Below are 21,959 nucleotides of genomic sequence, written 5' to 3'. Positions count from 1 at the left end.
CAACATCTTTCTCTAAATCCAGAGTAATTTAATAATAAGGTGGCACACCTTTTGGCAACTCCTATAGGTAAAGATGACCTCTCCATTGCTTCTGCCTTGGTATCTCCACCTCTAGGCCTGGCTCGCACTGACGAGACCTCAATAAAGGTCTAAACCGGTCTGGATAGTGGCCCTTCCCTTAATGCATAATATTATACATATCTGCAAGGAGATGTGTTTTGCATTATGGGAGATACTGAGATAGGAGTGATGATAGCTTGGTTCAACCTTTGCTCTGAGTTGCCTGGTGTTGCACTACCTTTCATCAGTGCTGAAGATATTTTCAAGTGCAAACTTTGTTTGCTCACACTTAGATAAATGATTAAAGTAAATTTATTATTCCTATTTACTCATTTGTCTGTGTTTGGAATAATTTCCTTTTCACTTGACTAAATGGGTATTTGAATACTTTCCACATAAATGAGCATTTGAAACATTCCTTAAATGAACATCATCATCAAATTCCTATCATGTGTCCTGATATTATGATTGTACTACATGAAAAAGTTACATAATTACTGATTTCCTATCGAAAAATCTTCCTCGAAATTAATCTGTTATCTGTCAAGACTCCAATATTATCAGATCACATATTTCTCTCTTCTGAGGCATTTTTTTACTGTATCAATCCACTTAGATCTTTGGGTGTTTAAGAGTCAAAGCTGCGAAGCAACCTCCATATAGCCTTTTAAAGAATGCAGAGAACTGACCAGGGCTTCTGACCTAATTTCAAATCCTTACCTTCTTGTGGTGCTCCTCTCCCTATTAGGTATCTACCTGGATATCAAACATGTGAAGATGGGCTGGCAATTTGAGATTTAGCTGATCAAATTGTATTCTAATTTACTTAAAGCATAATGTAAAATGATAGTACAACATGACAGAATTTTTTTTAAATGATTACCAGACAAATAATGTTGGGTGAAACACATTTTTTGTAAACAAATAATTTTCTTCTGCAAGTAAATTTATAAGTATACTAAATAAATAAGTTTGACTTCCTCATATGATCTGAAAATATTTCTTTGAACAGAATTTGCCACTTCTAAACCAGTGAGAGGATTTCAGGAAAATGATCTATTGATGTGTTTTGCTGAGCTCAGAGAGGTAAAATTGAACTGTAATCATGTGCATGTCACTGATAAGATTAACTGTCATATCTTAGCATTAATTAGGTTAGTATGTGAAACAAGTTTCTTGACTTCAGACACACCATTGAGCTTAACACATTAATGGAAAGGTGAAGAACATTATATATACCACACATGATGGATATAAAAACTGTGCTAAATTCCCAGACTATTTTTTTTCTTTATATATCAGTTCCATACACTGGTGGTAGAAGAAACTATAACACATTGATGCCATGTGAGGGATGAGAAAGAATTCTTTTGAGGTTGAAGGTTGTAGTTGCTTCATGAGGGGAAGCCTGTTCCAGAGTGCAGAAGTAGATGGAATGAATGAATTAGAGAAGAAGCAGGTTCAGTGTCTTTGGATTGAGGAGATGTTGGGCAGCTCCTGCTACTGTTTTTACAGAGGAATGATAGCTACCAGTTTACTGGAGCAATAGCTGCGATGAAGTACCTGCAAAAAAGATACAGAGCAGAAAAACTATGCCTGTGAGTTAGTGGTTGAAGTGAGAAAGGAATCATCTATCAGCCAAATCACTCTCCTCTGGAGACAGCATCAGGAATTTTAAGGGATGTTTTGGGTGCACCACTCGAAATATGTGAACAATATTCTAAGGATGGGCAGGTTTGGGATTGGTACAGTTAGTAGCTGAATATGAGTCTAATACTAAGACTGGTGATATTTTTGATTTATTGAATGTTTTTTAGATTAACTGATGTATTTTTAGTATATTATTGTCATTTTTTAAGTGTATTTAATGCATGTAGAAATTGTGTTAGTTTTTTTTAAAAAATGGCACCAAAAACTTGCCACAACAAGACAGTATCAAAAACACAAGTCAGCATAGGTGCTGGTGAGAATAATCTTTGTCCTACTGAGCAGAAATGTTGCAGCAGTGATGTTGATAATATAAGCATGGAAAATCTGACATTTGAAATATCCAATTAAACATAATTATTAGAAATTTGACCAGAGAATTGAAAAAAGTGAGAAACATCTAAAAAAAAAAAAACTTAGAATAAGAATAACAACAAAGTATGTGAATTAAAATATTAAAAAAAGAGAAGTAATATGGTATAGCAATAAAATCATTAAATTTAGGGTTGCAGACTGAGTCACTGCTTCATGCTCCCTGAGGACAGGAAAATCTTCACAACTGGGTAGACCAATTGTAAAGATTCCTCGTGTGCAAACTTTGTTTGCTTACACCTTGGATAAAGAATCAAACCAAGAATATCATTTCTTGGCATCTTTAATTTGTAATATAACCAAGCGAAAAAACTTTCGAAATTTATCTCTGATCCAGAGTAATTTAATAATAAGGTGATATACCTTTTCACTATTTGTATATTGGAAATATATGACTTCTGCATTACTTCAACCATAGTATCTCTTCTGGGTCTGGCTCCCACTGATAATATTTAATAATGTTCATCTTTGGGATTGCTTGCTTCCTAGGGAGTAGAGAGGCTCTGCTTACTGGCAGGTTTTTGCCTGTCACTGAGTGGGGCTACCACAGAGTTTCCTATCCTGGAGTGATGAGTTTAGTAGTGATCCTTTAGGGTAACTTAGTGAGATTTAGAACCAGACTTTTGTTCCATCCACAAAATCATCATGAAAATGATAAGTTCAAAATAAGAAAGTGTGTGTCTCTCTCTCTCTCTCTTATATATTTACCTCCACTTCAACCAGGTTAACAAAAATTCTTTAAGTACATGATCCAAACCACATTCATCCCTCTAACCAAAACTATGATCCCTGCTTCATCCAGTAAAACCAGAACATGCCAGTCTGAAGTACCCAGGTGCTTGTCTTTTTTTTCTTTTTTTTTTTTTTTTTTTGGTGATTGAATCATCCCATATAACAAGCAAACAAAAGAGAAAAATCCATAGATCATTACATAGAGAGCATATTGCAAACATCGCATATGCAAGATCCAGAGCTTGGCTCTGTCTAGTCATGTATTAAACTCATCATCAAATTCCTGATATGTGCAGGATATTATAATAGTACTACATGAATCAGTTACAGCATTACTAACTTCCTATTGACAATTTTTTTGCAAAATTAATCTGTTATGTGTCATGACTCCAGTATTGTAAGATCTTATATTTTGGTTTCCTTAAGTACTTCTTACTGTTTGAAGACACCCAGAGGAAGATTTTGGTCTTCCTCTAGGTGTCTTTCTGCCATCCTATCAAAAAAAAAAAAAAAAACACTTGTTTTGCTAACCATTACTCTCCCATTCTGCATAAGTGACCATACCACCTGAGGTTAGCTCAGCTCACACACTCCTGAATGCTAACAATATTAAGTTCCTTCTTAATCCCTTCATTTTTTTAATATAATATGCCACTGATGCCATCTGTTCACTCTCTTATTGTTTTCTAAGAATTCATATCTGTGGTCTCCAGTCTTTGATCAAGTGTTTTATTTCTTATCCAGCTCTTAGATCTGTAAGTTAAAGTAGGTTTGAACACTGTCTTGTACATAGCCAGTTAAGTACAGTCATACCCCGACTTACGCGAATCCGGAGTTACGTTCTTATATGTACGTATTCCTGTCCCACTTCACGCCTCACCACTAGTTGTATCTTTCAGATGCTGGCTGCATTCGCCAGTGTCGCACATGCTGTGAACAAGCACTGATGTGTTTTGCACGGTCTCCATTCATACACGATTGTTATAGTCTACAAACCTCGCGATTGTTTAATGTTATGTTCTTGATAAAAATTTTATCACATAAAAAATAATAATGTCATCCAAAAGAAGCAAGTCCGATTCTTCTACAGCTAGCAAGAAAAGAAAAACATTGACTTTGGAAACAAAATGCAACATTATTAAGGATTTTGAAGGCAGAATGAAAATTTGTGAGCTAGCAAAGAAGTTCGATCTACAGGAATCTACAGTAAGAACAATCATAAAAGAAAGGTTTACAGATATTGGAGGACATAGATTCTAACGAGGAATGAACTGTAGCCACAAGGCAAAAGGCAAGGAATAAAAAAATCATTAGCCTGCTATGAAGAAATTTTGCGTGACAAGAAAAAGACATTATGCCGTAAGACGAATCTATTAGATTTTATTAAACCATCGACATCGAAATAACTTTCTTTTTTTTTATGTACGAAAAACTACGATTATGATTATATTTCTTAAAAAATATAGGTGTTTATGTAAACCTTTGGTACCAGTGTATGTTTGTATATATAAATTACATGCAAAATTATACCCCGAATTATGCAAATTCGACTTACGTGCTTTTCGTTGGTCCCACCTACCACGTAACTTCGGGGTTTTACTGTATTTCATTAATTTCTCTCTTATTCTATACAAATTGATTTAGTTAACTTCCTACCTTATTAGTTCTGATAATTCCATTGTCTATTTCATTTGTGCCTAAATAGTTAAAATGTTTTACTTGCTCTATAGGTTCTCCATTCAGGATGCAGTTGATGTTTTCAGTTTTCCTGCCATTTTTCACAGGATTTTCACACAATATTTATTACAGCAGTTATTAAATTTAATTAGGAAATCCTGCAGACTTATACAAGATTTATTTAACAGCATAACATAATCTGTATAAAGATCTGAGTTGAATATATCCAGTTTTCATATCAAACGTAATGTCACTTTCCTTCATAACGTGATTCATATAGATGATGAATAACATTGGAGATAATATGCACCCTTGTCTCATAACAGATTTAATATCAGACCATCTTCCTATACTGCCTTCAATTCTAACTGCTCATTTACAACCTATATCAAGCAATACAGTTTGTATTGCTTGATATAGTGTGCCATTTACACCATATCATTGTGGAACTATTTTTTCTTGGCATCTTGTCATACACTCGAGTCTCTGTTTATGTGTATCTTTTTTATGCAATTTTGAAGTTATGCGGTGCATAACTTCAAAACTTGTGTACTGTTGTACATAATGAACAGTGTGTTGCAGCACATTCTGGCGTGACATGAGTAATGTGTAAGCAGTGAGTCGTGAAGTTTAATTTTGCATGTGAGTAAGTGTTTGTCTTTTCATTATCTTAAGTCTAAATTTTGCTAATTTTTATTTTAAAGAATTAATTTGGCCCAATGGAGAAAAAAAAAAAGCACCAAAGAAAAGCAATTTCTTTGGAAATGAAAATTGCAATTTTAGATCACTTATCAAAAGAAGAGGGATCTACGGCAATTGGTAAACATTTTGATTTAGGCGAATCTACTATAAGAGCAATTTAAAAGAATGAGGTTGCAATAAGAAAATCTGTCATTTCTGGCACAAAATTATCAAATTATCACCGTACTCAAGAGATTCTTTATTAGAAAAAATGGAACAAGCGCTCATAATTTGGATTGAAGAATTAACTCAAAGAAGAATTCCCATAAGTGGTTATTTAATTAAACAAAAGGCTGTATGGTTTTATGAAGATGAAGCAATTGGAGCCATCTACTTCTGTTTCCCAGGCTGATAAAGAATTTTCGGCTAGCAAAGGATGGCTAACCAGGTTTTTAAAAGGGAATGCACTTCATAACATGAAGATTACAGGTGTGGTTGCAGCAGCAGATGAAGCATTCAAAAATTTTCAAGAGAAGTTAGCCAGAATTATTGAAGAAGGTGAATGTTGTCCTGATCAAGAGTTTAACGCTGACGAAACAGGATTGTTTTGGAAGAAAATGCCTAGTCGAATTTATATCACAAAGTATGAGAAAAAAGCAAGTGGGTTTAAAGCAAGCAAAGATCGAATAATAACGTTGTTAGTTTGTAGCAACACATCAGGGGATCAAATGTTGAAACCCCTCCTAGTAAATTGATCTTGAAGACCATGTGCTCTAAAAGGCAAAGATCTAAAACAGCTGCGTACATTGGATGGCTAATATAAAGGCCTGGGTAAAAACTGCTGTATTTAATGCAGCAGTTTGGTTGAATGGTTCAATAATTGTTTTGTACCAGAAGTGGAAACATATATGAAACAAAAAGCTCTCGATTTTAAAATTTTATTAATTGTTGACAATGCACCAAGTCATCCGCATTTAGAACATCCAAATGTGCAGGTAGTATTTTTTCCACCCAATACAACAAGCATTATTCAGCCATTAGATCAAGACATAATTGCTACTTTTAAAAAATATTATGTTAAGCACACTTTTCAATTTATATTGGATAAACTATAAAATTAATCATTAACAGTAACTCATGTTTGGAAAAAGTTTTCTACTTTGGACTGCTTAAATCATGTTGTATCTGCTATCGCTGAAATAAGATCACAAACTTTAAATGCCTGCTGGAAAGCAACTTGGCCTGGATGTGTTGCAAACAGTGCAACCATTCAAACATCTACATTATCAGCTGAAATCATTACTTTGACACATGAAATGGTGGAGAAGGTTTTGATACATTTAGCCAGAATGATATAGAAGAATTGCTTGTGGATAATGTCTTAAGTGACGATGATATTATTGGATATCGATTAATTTTAGATATCGTCGAAGATCCAGAAAATGATAGTGAACCGGAAATGATAGTGAAGGTCTTGAACTGTGCAATAAATTGAAAAATCATTTTCTTGTTAATGACACAAATTCTGAACGAGCGTTTATTCCAACATGAGCTGAAGAACTGTATGTCTGGATATCGCAAGCTGTATATAAAAAATTAGTAAAATCATCATCGCAAAATTTAATGACTGATTACATTGTCAGAAGAAAAAAATCAGCACAGAACGAGGGTGAAGCTAATTCTGTTTGTGAAGAACCATTGCCTTTACCATACAGATCTGATGCGCTGACTACCTCTTTAAGTGATGAAAGTGATTTTGCACCCGTTCACAAACGTTGCTGAATATTGTCTAATAGCGATGATAATTCTGATGAAAAAAATGTAAAAAAATTGTTACTTTTCAATAAAATTAAATGAATAAAGCTCTAAAACAAACTTAGTTATAAAAATATTATAAATATTTTTATAACCTTTTTATGTGATTAGGTTTATTTTAATTCATTGCTTTGATTTTATGTGGTTTTAGAAAATTATGGAACGTATCCCTAATTTTTCAATGTAAGTTGGGTCTTTTTTTTTGTGGGATTTTGTTATATGCAGTTTTCTGTGGAACATATCTACCGCATAAAAAGAGATCTGACTGTACCTTTTCCAGATTTACAAAACGTTTAACCTCCATATTTGAGCATTTACAGTCAAATATCATCTACTCCAGCTGCCTTTCCATATTTCAGGCTTTTGATGGCTTTTTCTTCCTGAAGTATTAATATGTACTCCTGATTGCATTTCTCTTTAATATCTTCCACCACCCCTGTGCCATCACTGCTTGTCTCATTTTGTAATCTTTCAAATTAATTACTCCAGATATCTAGCATTTCTTTATATTCAGTTTTCATGTCACCTTTAACATATGATTCCTTTTACACTAAGCTTCTATTTCCATTTATAAGATTCTTTGCTCCTCCCAGAATCTTGCCACCTTTCTGGTATTTGTTTTCTCTGTTCCTACCAAAATCTTCCCATTTCTTCTGTTTTACAAAGTGCTTTACTTTCTTACATTTTTCTCTGTTATTCTTTCAGAGAACGTGATGACGTACTTGCCAGGAACATTTAATATGCTGCCTTCTTTTCCTGAATTGTCTCTTTAACTTCCTGAGTCTATCATGAAGTTCTGATTTTTCTATCCTTGCAAACACCCATCCCCCACTTGCCTCTGGCTGAATCAGTTGATGCTTTCTTCTGGATCTGCTACTGAATTTCTAAGGTTTGGTTCTTGTTTTCATGCACTTTCATTTTTTCCATCCATTCAGTGATATTTGTGGATTTTAGTCTCTACAGTTCAACTTTGATTCTTTTTAAAACTTTCTTACACACTTTTCTTTTTATTATGATATTCACTTTTATTCTACTTAAAACTAAATGGTATAAAGTCTGTAAATCCAAACTGTGTAAATCCAGATGACAACCAGTCCACTACACATGCAATAATTTGGGATGCAATGTAGATCCTACACCAATGTTATCATGAAAATGAAAAATACTAGAATTCATAGAAATAATAATCATCTCTAACCATCATGTAAATCTCAGTTATGGTAAAAACAATACAATGTACACATGTTTAACTAGTCCAGAATAGTGTCAAAGTATAGCTATCTTTTTCAGGGTAATGAGAGTTATTGTATTTCTGTTTTGACGAATTTTTTCTTCTCTGTATATTTGTACCAAATGATGTCCATCAGGGAGAACAAAACTAGTCATGCTTTTTATAAATGAATAGAATGGTTTATTTTATTTTTTTGCCTTAATTATTCATATAACACTCATATATATTCAAATGCATTTCTTCCTCAAAATAAGATTTATGAGGGAAGAAATCCTTTTATGCAATCAATTCACTTTTTTAATTGTTCTCATAAATTATTTCTCTTTGTCTTTACAATGTGACCAAGTAAAATTTAAACTATGGATCACGTGTGGATTCTTATGTCCACACCACCTAAAAAAAAATCTTGAAAACCTGTCATATACATTAATATTGTGAATGGGCTAAGTATCATTGAGACTTTGTTCTGGTGATGAGACATTCTTTTGTGGTGCTCAGACCTTCCATTAAGCTTATTCATAGTGTCATATGTGACAATGAAAATCACTCTTCTTTGAATAAAAACTTTTCATCTTAAGGTGCTAAGTGCAATCACTGTATTAAAAACATGGATGTGAAGTATGCCATTGAAGTAAAGACTAAGTATTGCTTGATCTAATGCCCCATTGACACCATACAACTGTAGTGTTTTGAATAGCTTTTCTTTGCACCTTGTCATATGCCTTTTCCAGTTCTTGAAAACCTAAATAGAGATCTTCGTTATATTCCCATGATTTCTCAACTATTTGTCATAAAGTGAAAATCTGATCCTGACAGCCTCTATTTGGCCTGAATCCAGCTTGTTCTTCACCAAACTTCTCTTCCACAATCCTTCTCAACTGTTTCTCAAGTATACTTGCATAAATCTTACCAGGAACACACACACACAGTAGGGAAATACCTCTGTAATTCTCACATTCAATTCTATTTCCCTTTTGATATGTGGGTACTATGCGAGCTCTACTCCACTAATCTGGAATTTGTCCCTCTGTCTAGGCCTTCTGAACTATGCAGTGCAGCCAATGTAAGACTTTTGTACCTCCATACTTGAGCATTTCTGGTCGAATATCTACCTGCCCTTTCCACATTTCAGGCTTTTAATGGCTTTTTCTACTTCAAGTATGATATGTATTCCTGATTGCATGCCTGTTGAGTGTTTTTTTATCACTGTGTTGTCACTGATTATTTCATTTAGCAATTTTTCAAAGTAATTACTCCATACATCAAGGATATCTTTTCCTCCAGTTTTCATGTCACCTTTATCATCTCTAATTCCTTTTACAGCACTCTTTCAACAACCTCCAGAATATCTTGCCAGAGTTTTCCCATGACTCTTGTTTAGTTAGTTTTACACAGTGCTTAGCTTTCTTACATTTGTCTCTGTATTCTCTAAGAGCACAAGTTGATTTATTCCAGGAACTTTCGATATGCTTTCTTCTTTCCCTTCATGACGCGTTAACTTTGGACACTGGAAGTTTAAAAAATCAGAGCTCCACCATGGAGTTCTGATTTTTCTATCTTTGCAGACAACCTCGTCACATGCCTCTCTGGTTGAATCAATCAATATTTTCTTCAGGATTTGCCACTGAACCTCCAAGATTTGGTTCCTGTTCTCAAACTCTCATTTTTTCTTGAATAATATTTGTGTATTTTAGTCTACAATCTGCATCTGAAAGCTGCTCAACTTTTATTCGCTTAAAAACTTTTTATCTTCTTTTCAATATGAAATTCAATTTTATCCTGCTCAAGACTAAATGATGATCACTTCCAATTTCAAATCCTCTATACACTGTAGTGTCCTGCGTTAGTGAGAAAACATCACTATCATCAATAATATAGTCAATAAGACTTTTCTTATTCCTTGCCTCTTCTCTCCATGTGAATTTGTGCATATTTTTATGTTGGAATTGTGTTAGTAATAACCAGTCTATCCTGAGCAGAAATCCAACAGATATTTGCCATTATTATTAGCTTTGCTCTTTTCTTCAAATTTTCCCAAAATGTTTTTGTATGTCTGACAATCATTCCTACTCTGTTATTTAGATCCCCAACAAGGACGAAGTTTTCAATTTTCATTGTGTCACTTGCTTTCTCTAAAGCCTTAAAAAATTCCTCCACTTCTACCTTAGTAGAACCTTCTGTGGAACCATAGGCACAAATAAGTCTCATTGTCCAGTTCCCCATTCTGATATTTGCCCAGATCGCTCTACTTGATATTGCTGCCATTCAAGATTAGCCTCATATTTAGTGTTGAATACTATAGTTACTCCTTCTTTTCCTTGATTGTCATTTCCTGAATATAACATTTTGTATTTATTTCTCAGAAAGATCTCACTAGTTTTTGTCTTTTTTTGTTTCAGTTACTCCTATTATGTCAATCTGGTATTTATCCAGTTCCTCAGCTAGCTCCATTTGTTTGCCATTCAAGCTTTTTATGCTTATAGTACTGATTTTGAACTCTGATGTTGACTTGTGGTGTGTTTAAGGATTTGTTCCAGTAGCTGATTTTTCACTGGTTCCCTGGCAAAAACAATGGGGGACTTGTTAAACCATGCGACACCCCAGCCAGCATGAAATTTTGTTATGTTGTACCATCATTTCTTATCGTGGTTTAAGCCAATAAGAATATTTTCCATGATGTTTTTTGATCGGCTAAATCCCAAATTGCCAGTCCATCCCCATTTGTCAGTATCCAGGTAGATACCTAACATGGTGCACCACAAGAAGGTGAGAATTGGACATTAGGTCAGAAGCCCTGGTTGGTTCTCTGCAATCCTTTAAAGGCTATGTGGCAGTCTCCTCTCAGTAATACAGCTTTAACCCTTAAGGTCTCCATCATGGTGCTTTGAATTTACGAAGAGAAATTATTTATGCATGCGTGAAAAAACAAAAATATCACTGAAAATAAATGGATAATACATGTATTAAAATTTGAAATAAAAAAAAAATAATTTGAATTAAGTGGATATTGAATCCAACATTACTTCATAGCCGAGTATAGAAACTATAAATGTTTCAGCGGATACAAGCATAAGCAAAACTTTCATGACAGGGGAAACTCGTAATAAAGGTGGAGTAAGCTCTGATCACTATCTTTAGTATTTCCCATAATATAAAACAGATCTCCTAGGAGATGTATGATATACATTATGGGTCTGGGGTTACTACCCAGACCGGTTTTGACCTTAATTGAGGTCTCGTCAGTAGGAGCCAGACTCAGAATATAAATACTCGGTTGGAGTGATGCAGAACTTATACTTTACCATACGAGTTGTCAAAAAAAGGTGTCGCTTTATGAAAGGCACCAAGAATTACTGAAAATAAAAAGCCAAAAGGCTTCACTTCGGCGATGTAAAATTATTCAAATCAACATTTATAGTTTCTATATTTGGCACGAAACTCTTGTAGTCTCTCTACTTGGCTATGAAGCAATGTTGGATTCAATATCCACTTAATTTGAATAATTTTAAGTTGCCGATGTGAAGACTTTTTGGCTCTTTATTTTCAGTTATTCTTGGTGCCTTATCACTCCAACCTGAGTATTTACATTCTGGGTCTAGCTCCCACTGACAAGACGTCAAATAAGGTTGAAAACAGTCTGGGTAGTGACACCCCCCCCTCCAATAATGTATAACATCATACATCTCCTAGGAGATGTGTTTTACATTATGAGAAATTCTAAAGATAGTGATCAGAGCTTATTCCACCTTTACTATGAGTTGCCCCTGCAATGAAAGTTTTGTTTACGCTTATATCTGCCGAAACGTTTATAGTTTCTATATTTGGCATGAAACTCTTGTAGTTTCTCTACTCAGCTATGAAGTAATGTTGGATTCAATATTTACTTAATTTGAATAATTTTACATCACCGAAGTGAAGCCTTTTGGCTCTTTATTTTCAGAGAAAATGAATCTTCTCCTACAGCTTGTCCCACTTAAGTAGGGTTGCTGATTTTGGTGAGTCTTGGGCTGTAACCACATCCAAGTTCTTCATCCTCAAGTCCTCCACCACCAGCTCCCTCCATCTCTTCTTTGGCCGCACACACTTTCTCCTCCCCAGCACATCCATCTGCATGACTTTTCTTCCCACATATTCGTCTTCCCTCCTCATCACATGACCAAACCTCAACATTGCATCCTATATCTTCGCTCCTAAGTTCATAACTTTCACCGTTCCCCTCACATAATCATTTCTCAGACGATCCTTTCTGGTCACACTGCACATCCACCTAAGCATTCTCATTTCTGCTACCTCCATCCTGCTGATGTTATTTTTCCTGAGGGCCACAGAAAAGCATACGTCATACCTGGTGTAACTATTGTAATATACATTTTGCCGTTTAGATTGATCGGCATCCTTTTATCACATAGCACTCCAGCCATCTCTCTCTTCAGTTCCTTCATCCCACTTCCTTCTCATCCTCTCCATTCTCTACCACTGTAGAACCTGAGTATCTAAAGTCCCTAACCTTCCTGATGACATTTCCTTCCAGCTCCAGATCTGTCTGCTGGCTGCCATCCACTTTGTAACACATATACTCTGTCTTACTTCTGCTCAGTTTCATACCTTCCAGTACTTTCCTCCATCTTTCCAGTTTAGCTACCACTTCTCTTGATTCTGCAGACAGCACGATGTCATTCGCATACAACACTGTCCGTCAATGTGATTGCACATGACTTCAGATGATCTACAGTGACGACCACTTTGAAAAATAAGGATAAAATCATACAGGCTATGAAAGGATCTGCTTCCATTAAATCGACGATAGTGACGAAACAATGACAAGGTACTATCGGTAATATGGAAAAGCTACTTGCATCATAGATAGAAGACCTGAACGAAAAGAGCATACCCCCTTAGCACCGTGACCCTAACTGCTAAGCCACTAAGTCTCTTCAACACGTTGAAGGAGAAAGCAGAACCCGATTATAACTACGAATTCAACACTTCTTCCGGTTGGTTCATGAGATTCAAGTAGCGTTTTGCGCCGCATAATGTGAAAATGTGTACTGAATCTGCAAGTGCTGATAAGAAGGCTGCCAAGGATTTTGTGGAGAAATTGGATAAAATTATTAAAGAGGAAAATTATTTGCCGCAGCAAATATTTAATATGGATGAGACATCCTTATTTTGGAAAAAAATGACCAAGCGGACATTAATCCACAAAAAGCTAAAATCTATACCTAGTTTCATAGCTCTTAATGCCCATCACGGGTTACGATTCTGTTACGGGTAATGTGGCTGGATATAACTGGAACCATTTGTAACATGGCACAGTGAGAATCCACAAATCTTCAAAAATATTAGGAAGCATACTCCCAATTCATTTTTGGAGCAATAAGAAGTTGTGGATGACTCAAAAATTGAGGATGCCTTAATCAATTGTTATGCGAGTGAAATAAAAAGCAATTGTGTGAAAGAAAATGTAGAATTTAAAATTTTATTCTAGATAATGCACCAGGTCATCTGTCCTATACGTCTTATAGCAGTGATCAAGGTCATGTTTCTTCCTCCAAACACTACTTCATTGATCCAACCGATGGATCAGGGAGTTCTTGCAGTGTTTAAGGCTTATTATCTACGGAGAACTTTTTCACAAGCCATTTCTGCTAATGAAGGAAATGACCAGACTCTCGTGCAATTCTGGAAAACATTCAATATTTTTAATGCTATTAAAATATTGCTGTGGCTTGGGACGAAGTGACCTCTCAAAGACATTAGAAAGGTTTGTGCATGATTTTGGAAGTTTGTAATAGTGGACCTAGCAAACAATCTGAATCTTGAAGTGAATGATGACGACATAATTCAACTCATAGAAAGTTTCCCTGAAGAGTTGACCAACAAAGAATTGGTTGAACTGGAGGAACAACTGTTGCAGAAGAGGAAAAAAAAAAGGAAGAGAGAAAAGAGAAACAGGAAGAGGTAATTAAACAATTTGTAGTGAGGATCTTGCAGAAGTGTTCTCTGCAGTTAGCGATGTCCTCAAAATGGCTGAAGACATGGACCCCAATGTTGATAATACATTGAGTTATTAAGTTGATACTTAATAATAGAAACGAAAGTACATGATGCATTTGCTTGCTATGAACAAATTTATGATGAAAAGAAGAAGAGAAATAAGCAAAGCACATTGGACATTTTCATCAAAAAAAAAAAAAAAGGTTACACCAGAAGAGCTACAGCCTGATCGTTCACACAGGGAAGGTCATGAAGATGTGATTGTGGAGGAGGATTTGTGATTATTCTCCTCTTTTATAGTGGCAGTAACACACAGTATAGTTTTATAATAAGGTTTAAAAATTAAAATGACAGACAGTATACTTATTACTGTTAAGTCCCTAACCCTTATAACTCTGTTGATTTAATGTATCGACTTACGTCCTGCCTGATGGAACGGAACCCGGACGTAATTCGAGGGATGACTGTATATACTTGTTAATTTTTATTATTAATTTAATTTGTTTTATATATATGATTTTAAAAATCTGTTTTTTATGAATGTTATGAATTTTAATTAATTTTTTAAAATATTTTTATGGGTTTTTCTGCACTGTTTTACTTATTTGCTTTGTATTTCTAAGAAATATTTCATTTGTTTATATATACAGATTTTAGGCATGTGTATGCCACTTATTTATTACATATGTACTGGCATGACTAAACCAAATAACAAACACCCAGTAAACTAGATAAGAAAGATTTTACAGGAATTAGGACAAGAACTAACTTTAAAAATAACAGATAATTATAAAAAGAAATGGATTTGATATGTGAATGGAATGTTGTCAAATAGAGACAAGATAAAGAGGAGAAGAACTTTAAAGAGATGATGTGAGACCAGTAGGCCTAATACCATGAAAGGAAGACAACAGCAAATTAATTATTTTTTGTCCTACTCACCTGATTAGCCAAGTCGATAGCTTTCTCATTCTCCATCCAAGAGTCTATGGGGTTGAGTCCCACTGTGGCATAGATGTTTTTAGTAGTTGATGAATTTATTGCTTGATGCAGAGATCTCTGCCCTGTAACAGATGCCTTGCAGTGCTAGAAAAAGTCAATGTATATTCTAGAGAGTATTTCAGATTTTTGTAAATCCCACCTACAGAAGGACCTAAACCTATAGAAATTTTACAACTATAATATTGATACTGTAGGTAAGAGTTATATCAGCATTCCTTGGGACCGTAGGGTAATGCAAAAACTTGTAGGGGTTCCACAGAGCATATGGACATTTATAGCTTGTATTAAATGTAATTTCTGGATAGGGAGGGAAAAAACTTTCAGTAAATAAGAAAAATACTATCATCATCATGCTTTTCAAGGATTTAGGCTTAGTGGCCTATTCTGGCCTTAGAAGTCATCGTTAAATGTCCTCTTTAAAGAAAAACAGAAAACCAGAATGTCCTCTTTAGAGGACATTCTGGTTTTCTTTTTCCTAATGGTTTGTTTTGGTAATTTTTCTGTTTTCATTCTTTCACCATGTTCCATCGTGAATGGAATGTTGTCAAATAGAGACAAGATAAAGAGAAGACCTTTAAAGAGATGGTGTGAGACCAGTAGGTCTCACAGTCTTAAAAATTTTATATTTAAATATAAACATTTATGTTTATATTTAATTTTTGCATAATTTCTTCATTTCTTTTGAGATCGAAGAGTATACTTTGCAGTTTTTCTCATAAACTTCATTTCAACTGTTATTAATGTCTTTTTGTTTTATTGTCCAGATTTCACTTCCATGAACTGCAGCATATGGGGATGGATATAGGGTTGGTGAGATGGATAGGAGAGTAGTTTATTCAGGAGTAGAGCCCAAAAGATGGCCTGTGCTGCAGAGTTCTGTTTTTGGACCACTACTATTTAATTTGTTCATTAATGATATAGGAAAGGAGCTGAGAAGAACTGTTCATTTGTTTGCTAATGATGCAAAGTTGGGTAGAGCAATAGTGAATGCACATGATGTCAAAATTTTGCAGGATGATTTGGATAGATTGGAGGACTGGGCTAAGGAGAATGCATGTCAATTTAATGTGGCAAAATGTAAGGTTATGCATTTTGGTGTGAGAAGATTAGCAGCAGTATACCCAGTGGTGAGTATACTGCTGCTATGGAAATTTTAAAAAAAGGGCTCGCATCGTCGAGCAAAAAAAAAAAAAAAAAGCTGTATTTCACACAAAAACGTTTATTAATACAATCAACTTGTAAAGGCTATCATTTTTAAACAAATATTTCATGATCTAAACATGAAATGTTTGCACATTATCATCTGTGTTAATTTATCTTGCATAAGAAAAATATTTTTTAACTAATAAAATATAATCAGAATAAAATCTTTTATAATTGCACATATGAAATAGTCCGCATTTTTTATAAACAAAATAAATTTCTTTTGTTTGCGATATCTTATGACAAACAATCTGTAAATAATAAATAAATATTATCTAAACACAATAATATTGAAATGCGTTATATTTCTCTTTTGTTTTTATACTTCAAGTAATAATCAACGGTACTAATCAAGGGACATTATTTTATAGTCCGAATTTTTTATATGCGATTACCAAAAGTGAATTCTTATTTGTAAAATTGTGGTATAGTTCGCCCACCAATTAGAGGTCCCGCGACACTTCTGCCCAAGTCAGAAAAAGGAGAATCCATTCCGATAATAGGATAATCAATCTGTCTTCTGAGATGTGTTTGTTGGAAAATTTAGCTTTTCTTTTACGAACATTGTAGTTTTTAAAGTGTAACTATTTTGCTTGTATAACAGTTGGAAAATGTACGTAGAGTATTAACAAAATTAAAAAAGGTATAGCAAAAAACAAAAATTTAACTAAGTTTATTTTTAAGAAAGTTTTCTATAAAACAAAAATAATTATACAGAAAAACAGAAATTTTTTCAAATGAACTTAGATATTCTAAACTTACAGTTGAGAGAACTGAGACACTTTAATGTCCTAAACCGATTAATTATTGATGACTTGTTGTGACTCTTTTAACAAACCCATGCAAAAAAAGTTTGGAAAAAAATACCATTATCAAATCCTTTTAATCTTCATAGTCATCTGAATCGGTGTCCGAATTACCATCACTTTCACTTAAACTGATCACCAAAGGTTCGCATAATTCTTCGATAATTCCATCTCTGTCCCAATACATATTTTCCAATGAGGTGACATGAAAGCAATATTTTTTCCCAGTTTTGAACTGTAATACTTTCAATTGCCTGTTCTGAAAGCTTAAAAAGTTTCGACATGTCAATATCTCCAGTTACGTTGCGATGGCGAATGAAACTTTTCACTTCTGCTCAAACATACTCAATAGTATTAATATCGCAATGATATGGTGGTAGCCTCAAAGCTAGAAATCCATGCTCTTTGAGCATCATGTCGAATTTAATAGTTTAGTTGTTGGCGAGTTTCTTTTGACCAAATTAAGCAAATCAATTTTTCGCATATCTGGAGAATGAGAAATGTTATTTGCAGAGAGCCAATCCATAAGAACTTGCTTCTTATTAGATCAATTTGGAACTTTGTTTGATCGAATAGAGTGATATGAAGCGTTATCAATTATAACAACAGCATTTTTAGGAAGGTTTGCAATCAGTTTTTCTTCTGCCCACTTTTCGAAGATTGTAGAATTCATTTGCCTATAGTAATTGGTTTTGTATAGTAAGTTTGAATTCAGTAAAAAACCTATTTCTCCACCCACACATGAAATTATTATGTGCCGTGAGGCATTTCCAGTTTGTACGCTCCACATTCTTCTTTAGACTGCCAACATTTTCCATAATTTAAATTACTATCAATCCAAGCTTCATCTAGATACACAATCGTTTTTTTTCCTCCCTGAAACGTCTTATTGCTCTCAAATACTGTGTTCTAGATAAAACAATGTCACTTCGCTCCATGGTAAGTTTCCTTTTATTCTGGGACTTTTTAAAACAAAATCCGATTTCATGAAGTATTTTCCTTAAAATTTCTCTTTTCCAAGGAAAATTAATTTTTTCTCGACCACGTAAAATTCGTGAATAGTTCTTCTTATAACGTCTACATCAAAATCATTCAAAGCTACGGTTTCGATGGTTTTCTTTACTCTGGTGCTTTTTTTTTTACGAATTTTAAATTTTGGCTTACCTTCACCTTTTGATTCCCTAAGAATTCTTTTAACAGTCGACCCCGATACGCCCGTACTTGCACGTTTTATGACTTCAGAAAGGGGAACAAGGAGACGATTCTTTTTTTGCAGAATGTCAGCACATTATTCAATATTCTTTTGCAAGAGCTACTGAAACGTTTAACAACAGAACTTTGACTGCACTGGATCCATCATACAAATGAATAATAAAAAATAATGCAAAAAAGCGACAACAAAAATCAAGCCAGTACTAGTACAGCGACAGATGTTGACGACCAATTCGTACATCCTTCATTTCTTTCTCCCCTTCAGCATGAATCAACTATTCTTGGCAAAATGCCAAGGAGAGATCTACAAACGGTGGGCGAACTATAACGTAACTATAATATTTCATTTAATAAAATCACTTTGTTAGGTTACCGTATGAGTTTTTCGCTTAATATATTTAAAATTTTTTATTTTTTATTTTTTGAAAAAAAAAGTAAACAAGAAGAACAAGGGGCTCGCAAATTTGAGAAAAATTTAACAAAGGGCTCAGGTGAGTCCCTTATAGCTCACAACTGAGTATACTACATTGGTGGAACTGTACTCCAGGAGATTGACGAGGCCAGAGAGTTGAAGTTTAGGGGGGCACATGGGCATGTTGCAAAAGTAGCTAAATTAGCTCATCAAATCATTTGGTTACTGAAGAATACTTTGACGAGCAGAGACAAGCAAGTTATTGTTCCTCTGTATGGAGCCTTGATAAGACTCCATCTTGACTACTGTGCCCAGATTTGGGTGCCAGGGTTTCTTATGGATGGGGAGGAGGTGGAGAGGATCCAGAGGCGAGTGACCAAGATGATAGCAGGTCTATGGAATGAACCTTATGAGAACAGGTTGAGGATTTGTGGGTTGCAGAGATTGGTTGATAGGCAGAGGAAGGGAGATATGATTGAGACATTCAAATTACTGAAGGGTTTCTATAAGATTAATCCAGAAGATATTTTTGAGAATAGGACCGGTGGTGGGAGGACTAGGGGCCATCCTTGGAAACCGGGCAAGAGTGTAGTTAGTAAGGGTGTTAGAGCTGGGTTTTTTTACTTTTAGAGTGGTGAATGATGGAATAAGCTGCCAGAGTCTGTTGTGGGTGCTATGACAGTGAATGAGTTCAAGGCAAAGTATGATAGATACTGTGTGAATGTTGAATAGTTTTTTTGACATGAAGTTAGGGCCTCCCTTGATGAGTCTGACTCCTTGGAGTTGCCCTTAATAATAATAATAATGAAATAGAACTGGTAGGACTACTCTGTATACTTTTAGTCTGGTTTGCTTTTGAACTAGGTTAGGTTTAAATATTACACCGTTTATTTTTAAATAATTTGCAATGTTTAGGTTTATATCTTTATCCTTAGCCAGCAAAGGTTGGTCGATTGGTACTGCCTCTGCTACTAATGGCTTAAGCAAGTTTGAGCGCGGTTAGTAGTTGGACGGGATCAATCGTTCGATGCTGTTATCACACTCTTTCCCTCGACAAGTCTTTGGACTCCCTGGAGGTGTCACATAATAATAATAATTTTCATATGTAATTAAATTGGATCTTGTCCTTTAAAGGCCATTGTTTTTGATTTTTCTGTTGATATTATCATTCCACAATCTTTGGCTATTTCATTTAAATTTAAAATATCTTTCTGTAAGTTATCTTCATCAGCAAAAAGGAGAGTGTTTAAGTTCACAACAGGAGAAAGCTTAATACCTTGATGGAAATTTTTATTTCATTTAGATGAGTTGCTGAAAAGGGACATCCCTTTCGGACTCCTTGGTTTATCTCTCTCTTGGATATGATAGTTCATAATTTAATCTTATTTGTATTTGATTATTTTCATATATACATATATCTTTTAAAATATGATTTGGTATTTGTCTTTCTTTTAATATGTTAAATAAAATATTTCTTTTTTAACTTGATCAAATGCTGTTTCAAATTCAATAAATGTAATATATGTTTCTAAATTGTATTCTCTTCTTTTCTCTATTATTAATTTTAGGCAAAAGGCCAGGTCTATACAAGTCTATTTAAAATTCTGCTACATATATTATATAATATTGATTTAGAATACTTATACCTCTATAATTTTTAGGGTCATCTTTCTTTTTTTCTTCTGCAGCTTCTCCCACTTAAGTGGGGTCACTGTTGATGATGAGTCTCCTCCTCCACATCCCTCCATCTCTTCTTTGGCCGCCCACGCTTCCTTGCACATCTATCTGCACATGACCCTTCTTCCCACATATTCGTCCTCCCTCCTCATCACATGACCAAACCATCTAAACCTTGCCTCCTGTATCTTCGCTCCTAAGTTCGTAACTTTCACTGTTCCCCTCACATAGTCATTTCTTAGACGATCCTTTCTGGTCACACTGCACATCCACCTAAGCATTCTCATCTCTGCTACTTCCATCCTGCCGATGTTATTTTTCCTCAGGGCCGCAGTTTCTATAGCATACCTCATAGCTGGCCTCACTACTGTCCTATAGATTTTGCTTTTCAGATTGATCGGCACCCTCTTATCACATAACACTCCAGTCATCTCCCTCCAGTTCCTCCAACCTGCTTGTATCCTGCATCCCACTTCCTTCTCAGCTCCTCCATCTTCTTCCACTGTTGAACCTAAGTATCTAAAGTCCCTCACCTTCCTGATGGCATTTCCTTCCAGCTCCAGGTCTGTCTCCTGGCCGCCGCCCACTGTGCAACACATATACTCTGTCTTACTTCTGCTCAGTCTCATACCTCTCTCTTCCAGTACTTTTCTCCATCTTTCCAGTTTAGTTCCCGCTTCTTCTCTTGAATCTACACACAGCAAGATGTCATCTGCATACAACATTGTCCAAGGTGCATCTTCTCTCACCTCCTCCGTCACCACCTCCATCACAATGTTAAACAGAAACGGACTTAATGCTGACCCTTGATGCAAGCCAACTGTTACTTGAAAACTTTTTGTCTGTCCCAGACAGGTCCGAACACTTGTCTTCACATTTCTGTACATCTCCCACACCAACCCAACATATTTCTCCGGAACCTTCTTCTCCCTCAGACACCGCCAGACTTCTTGCCTTGGCACTCTATCATATGCTTTCTCCAGATCAATAAATGCCAGATTTAGCTCTGGTTGTTTCTCTTGAAACTTTTCCATCATCTGCCGTAACCCAGAGATAGCATCTGTTGTTGATTTACCAGGCATGAAGCCAAATTGTTCCTTTGCAATCTCCACCTCCTTCCTCAATCTTCCATCAAGACCCCTTTCTAGGATTTTCATTGTGTTGGACATCAACTTTATTCCTCTGTAATTTTTACAGTCTTGTGCATCCCCTTTACCCTTGTAGATGGGGACAAGAGTACTCTCCCTCCATTCCTCGGGTATATTTTCCTGTTGGCAAACTTTCATGAACAGGTCCCGCAGCAGGTCAATTCCCTCTTCCCCCAGTGCCTGCCGATTTTCCATTCCTCATCCTCTTCATGGCCTCCGTCACTTCC

The 21,959-nt window shown here is 35.2% G+C and overlaps 1 protein-coding gene across 3 annotated transcripts in view; it reads left to right on the top strand.

Moving 5' to 3' along the window:
- Positions 1-21,959, top strand: part of Sec15 (exocyst complex component Sec15) — a 499,079-nt gene that overhangs the window by 461,844 nt on the left and 15,276 nt on the right. For all 3 annotated transcript variants that reach the window (XM_090391741.1, XM_090391739.1, XM_090391740.1), the window contains one exon: positions 1,073-1,146. In XM_090391741.1, the coding sequence (XP_090247867.1) occupies positions 1,073-1,146 (74 nt within the window). The remainder of the gene's footprint in view (positions 1-1,072; positions 1,147-21,959) is intronic.

This window comes from Typopeltis vanoorti, chromosome 4 (assembly GCF_054136105.1).
Source record: "Typopeltis vanoorti isolate ZY-2024b chromosome 4, IOZ_Tvanoo_1.0, whole genome shotgun sequence".
Lineage (NCBI taxonomy): Eukaryota > Metazoa > Arthropoda > Arachnida > Uropygi > Thelyphonidae > Typopeltis > Typopeltis vanoorti.
This window is presented reverse-complemented; position numbering and strand designations above follow the sequence as displayed.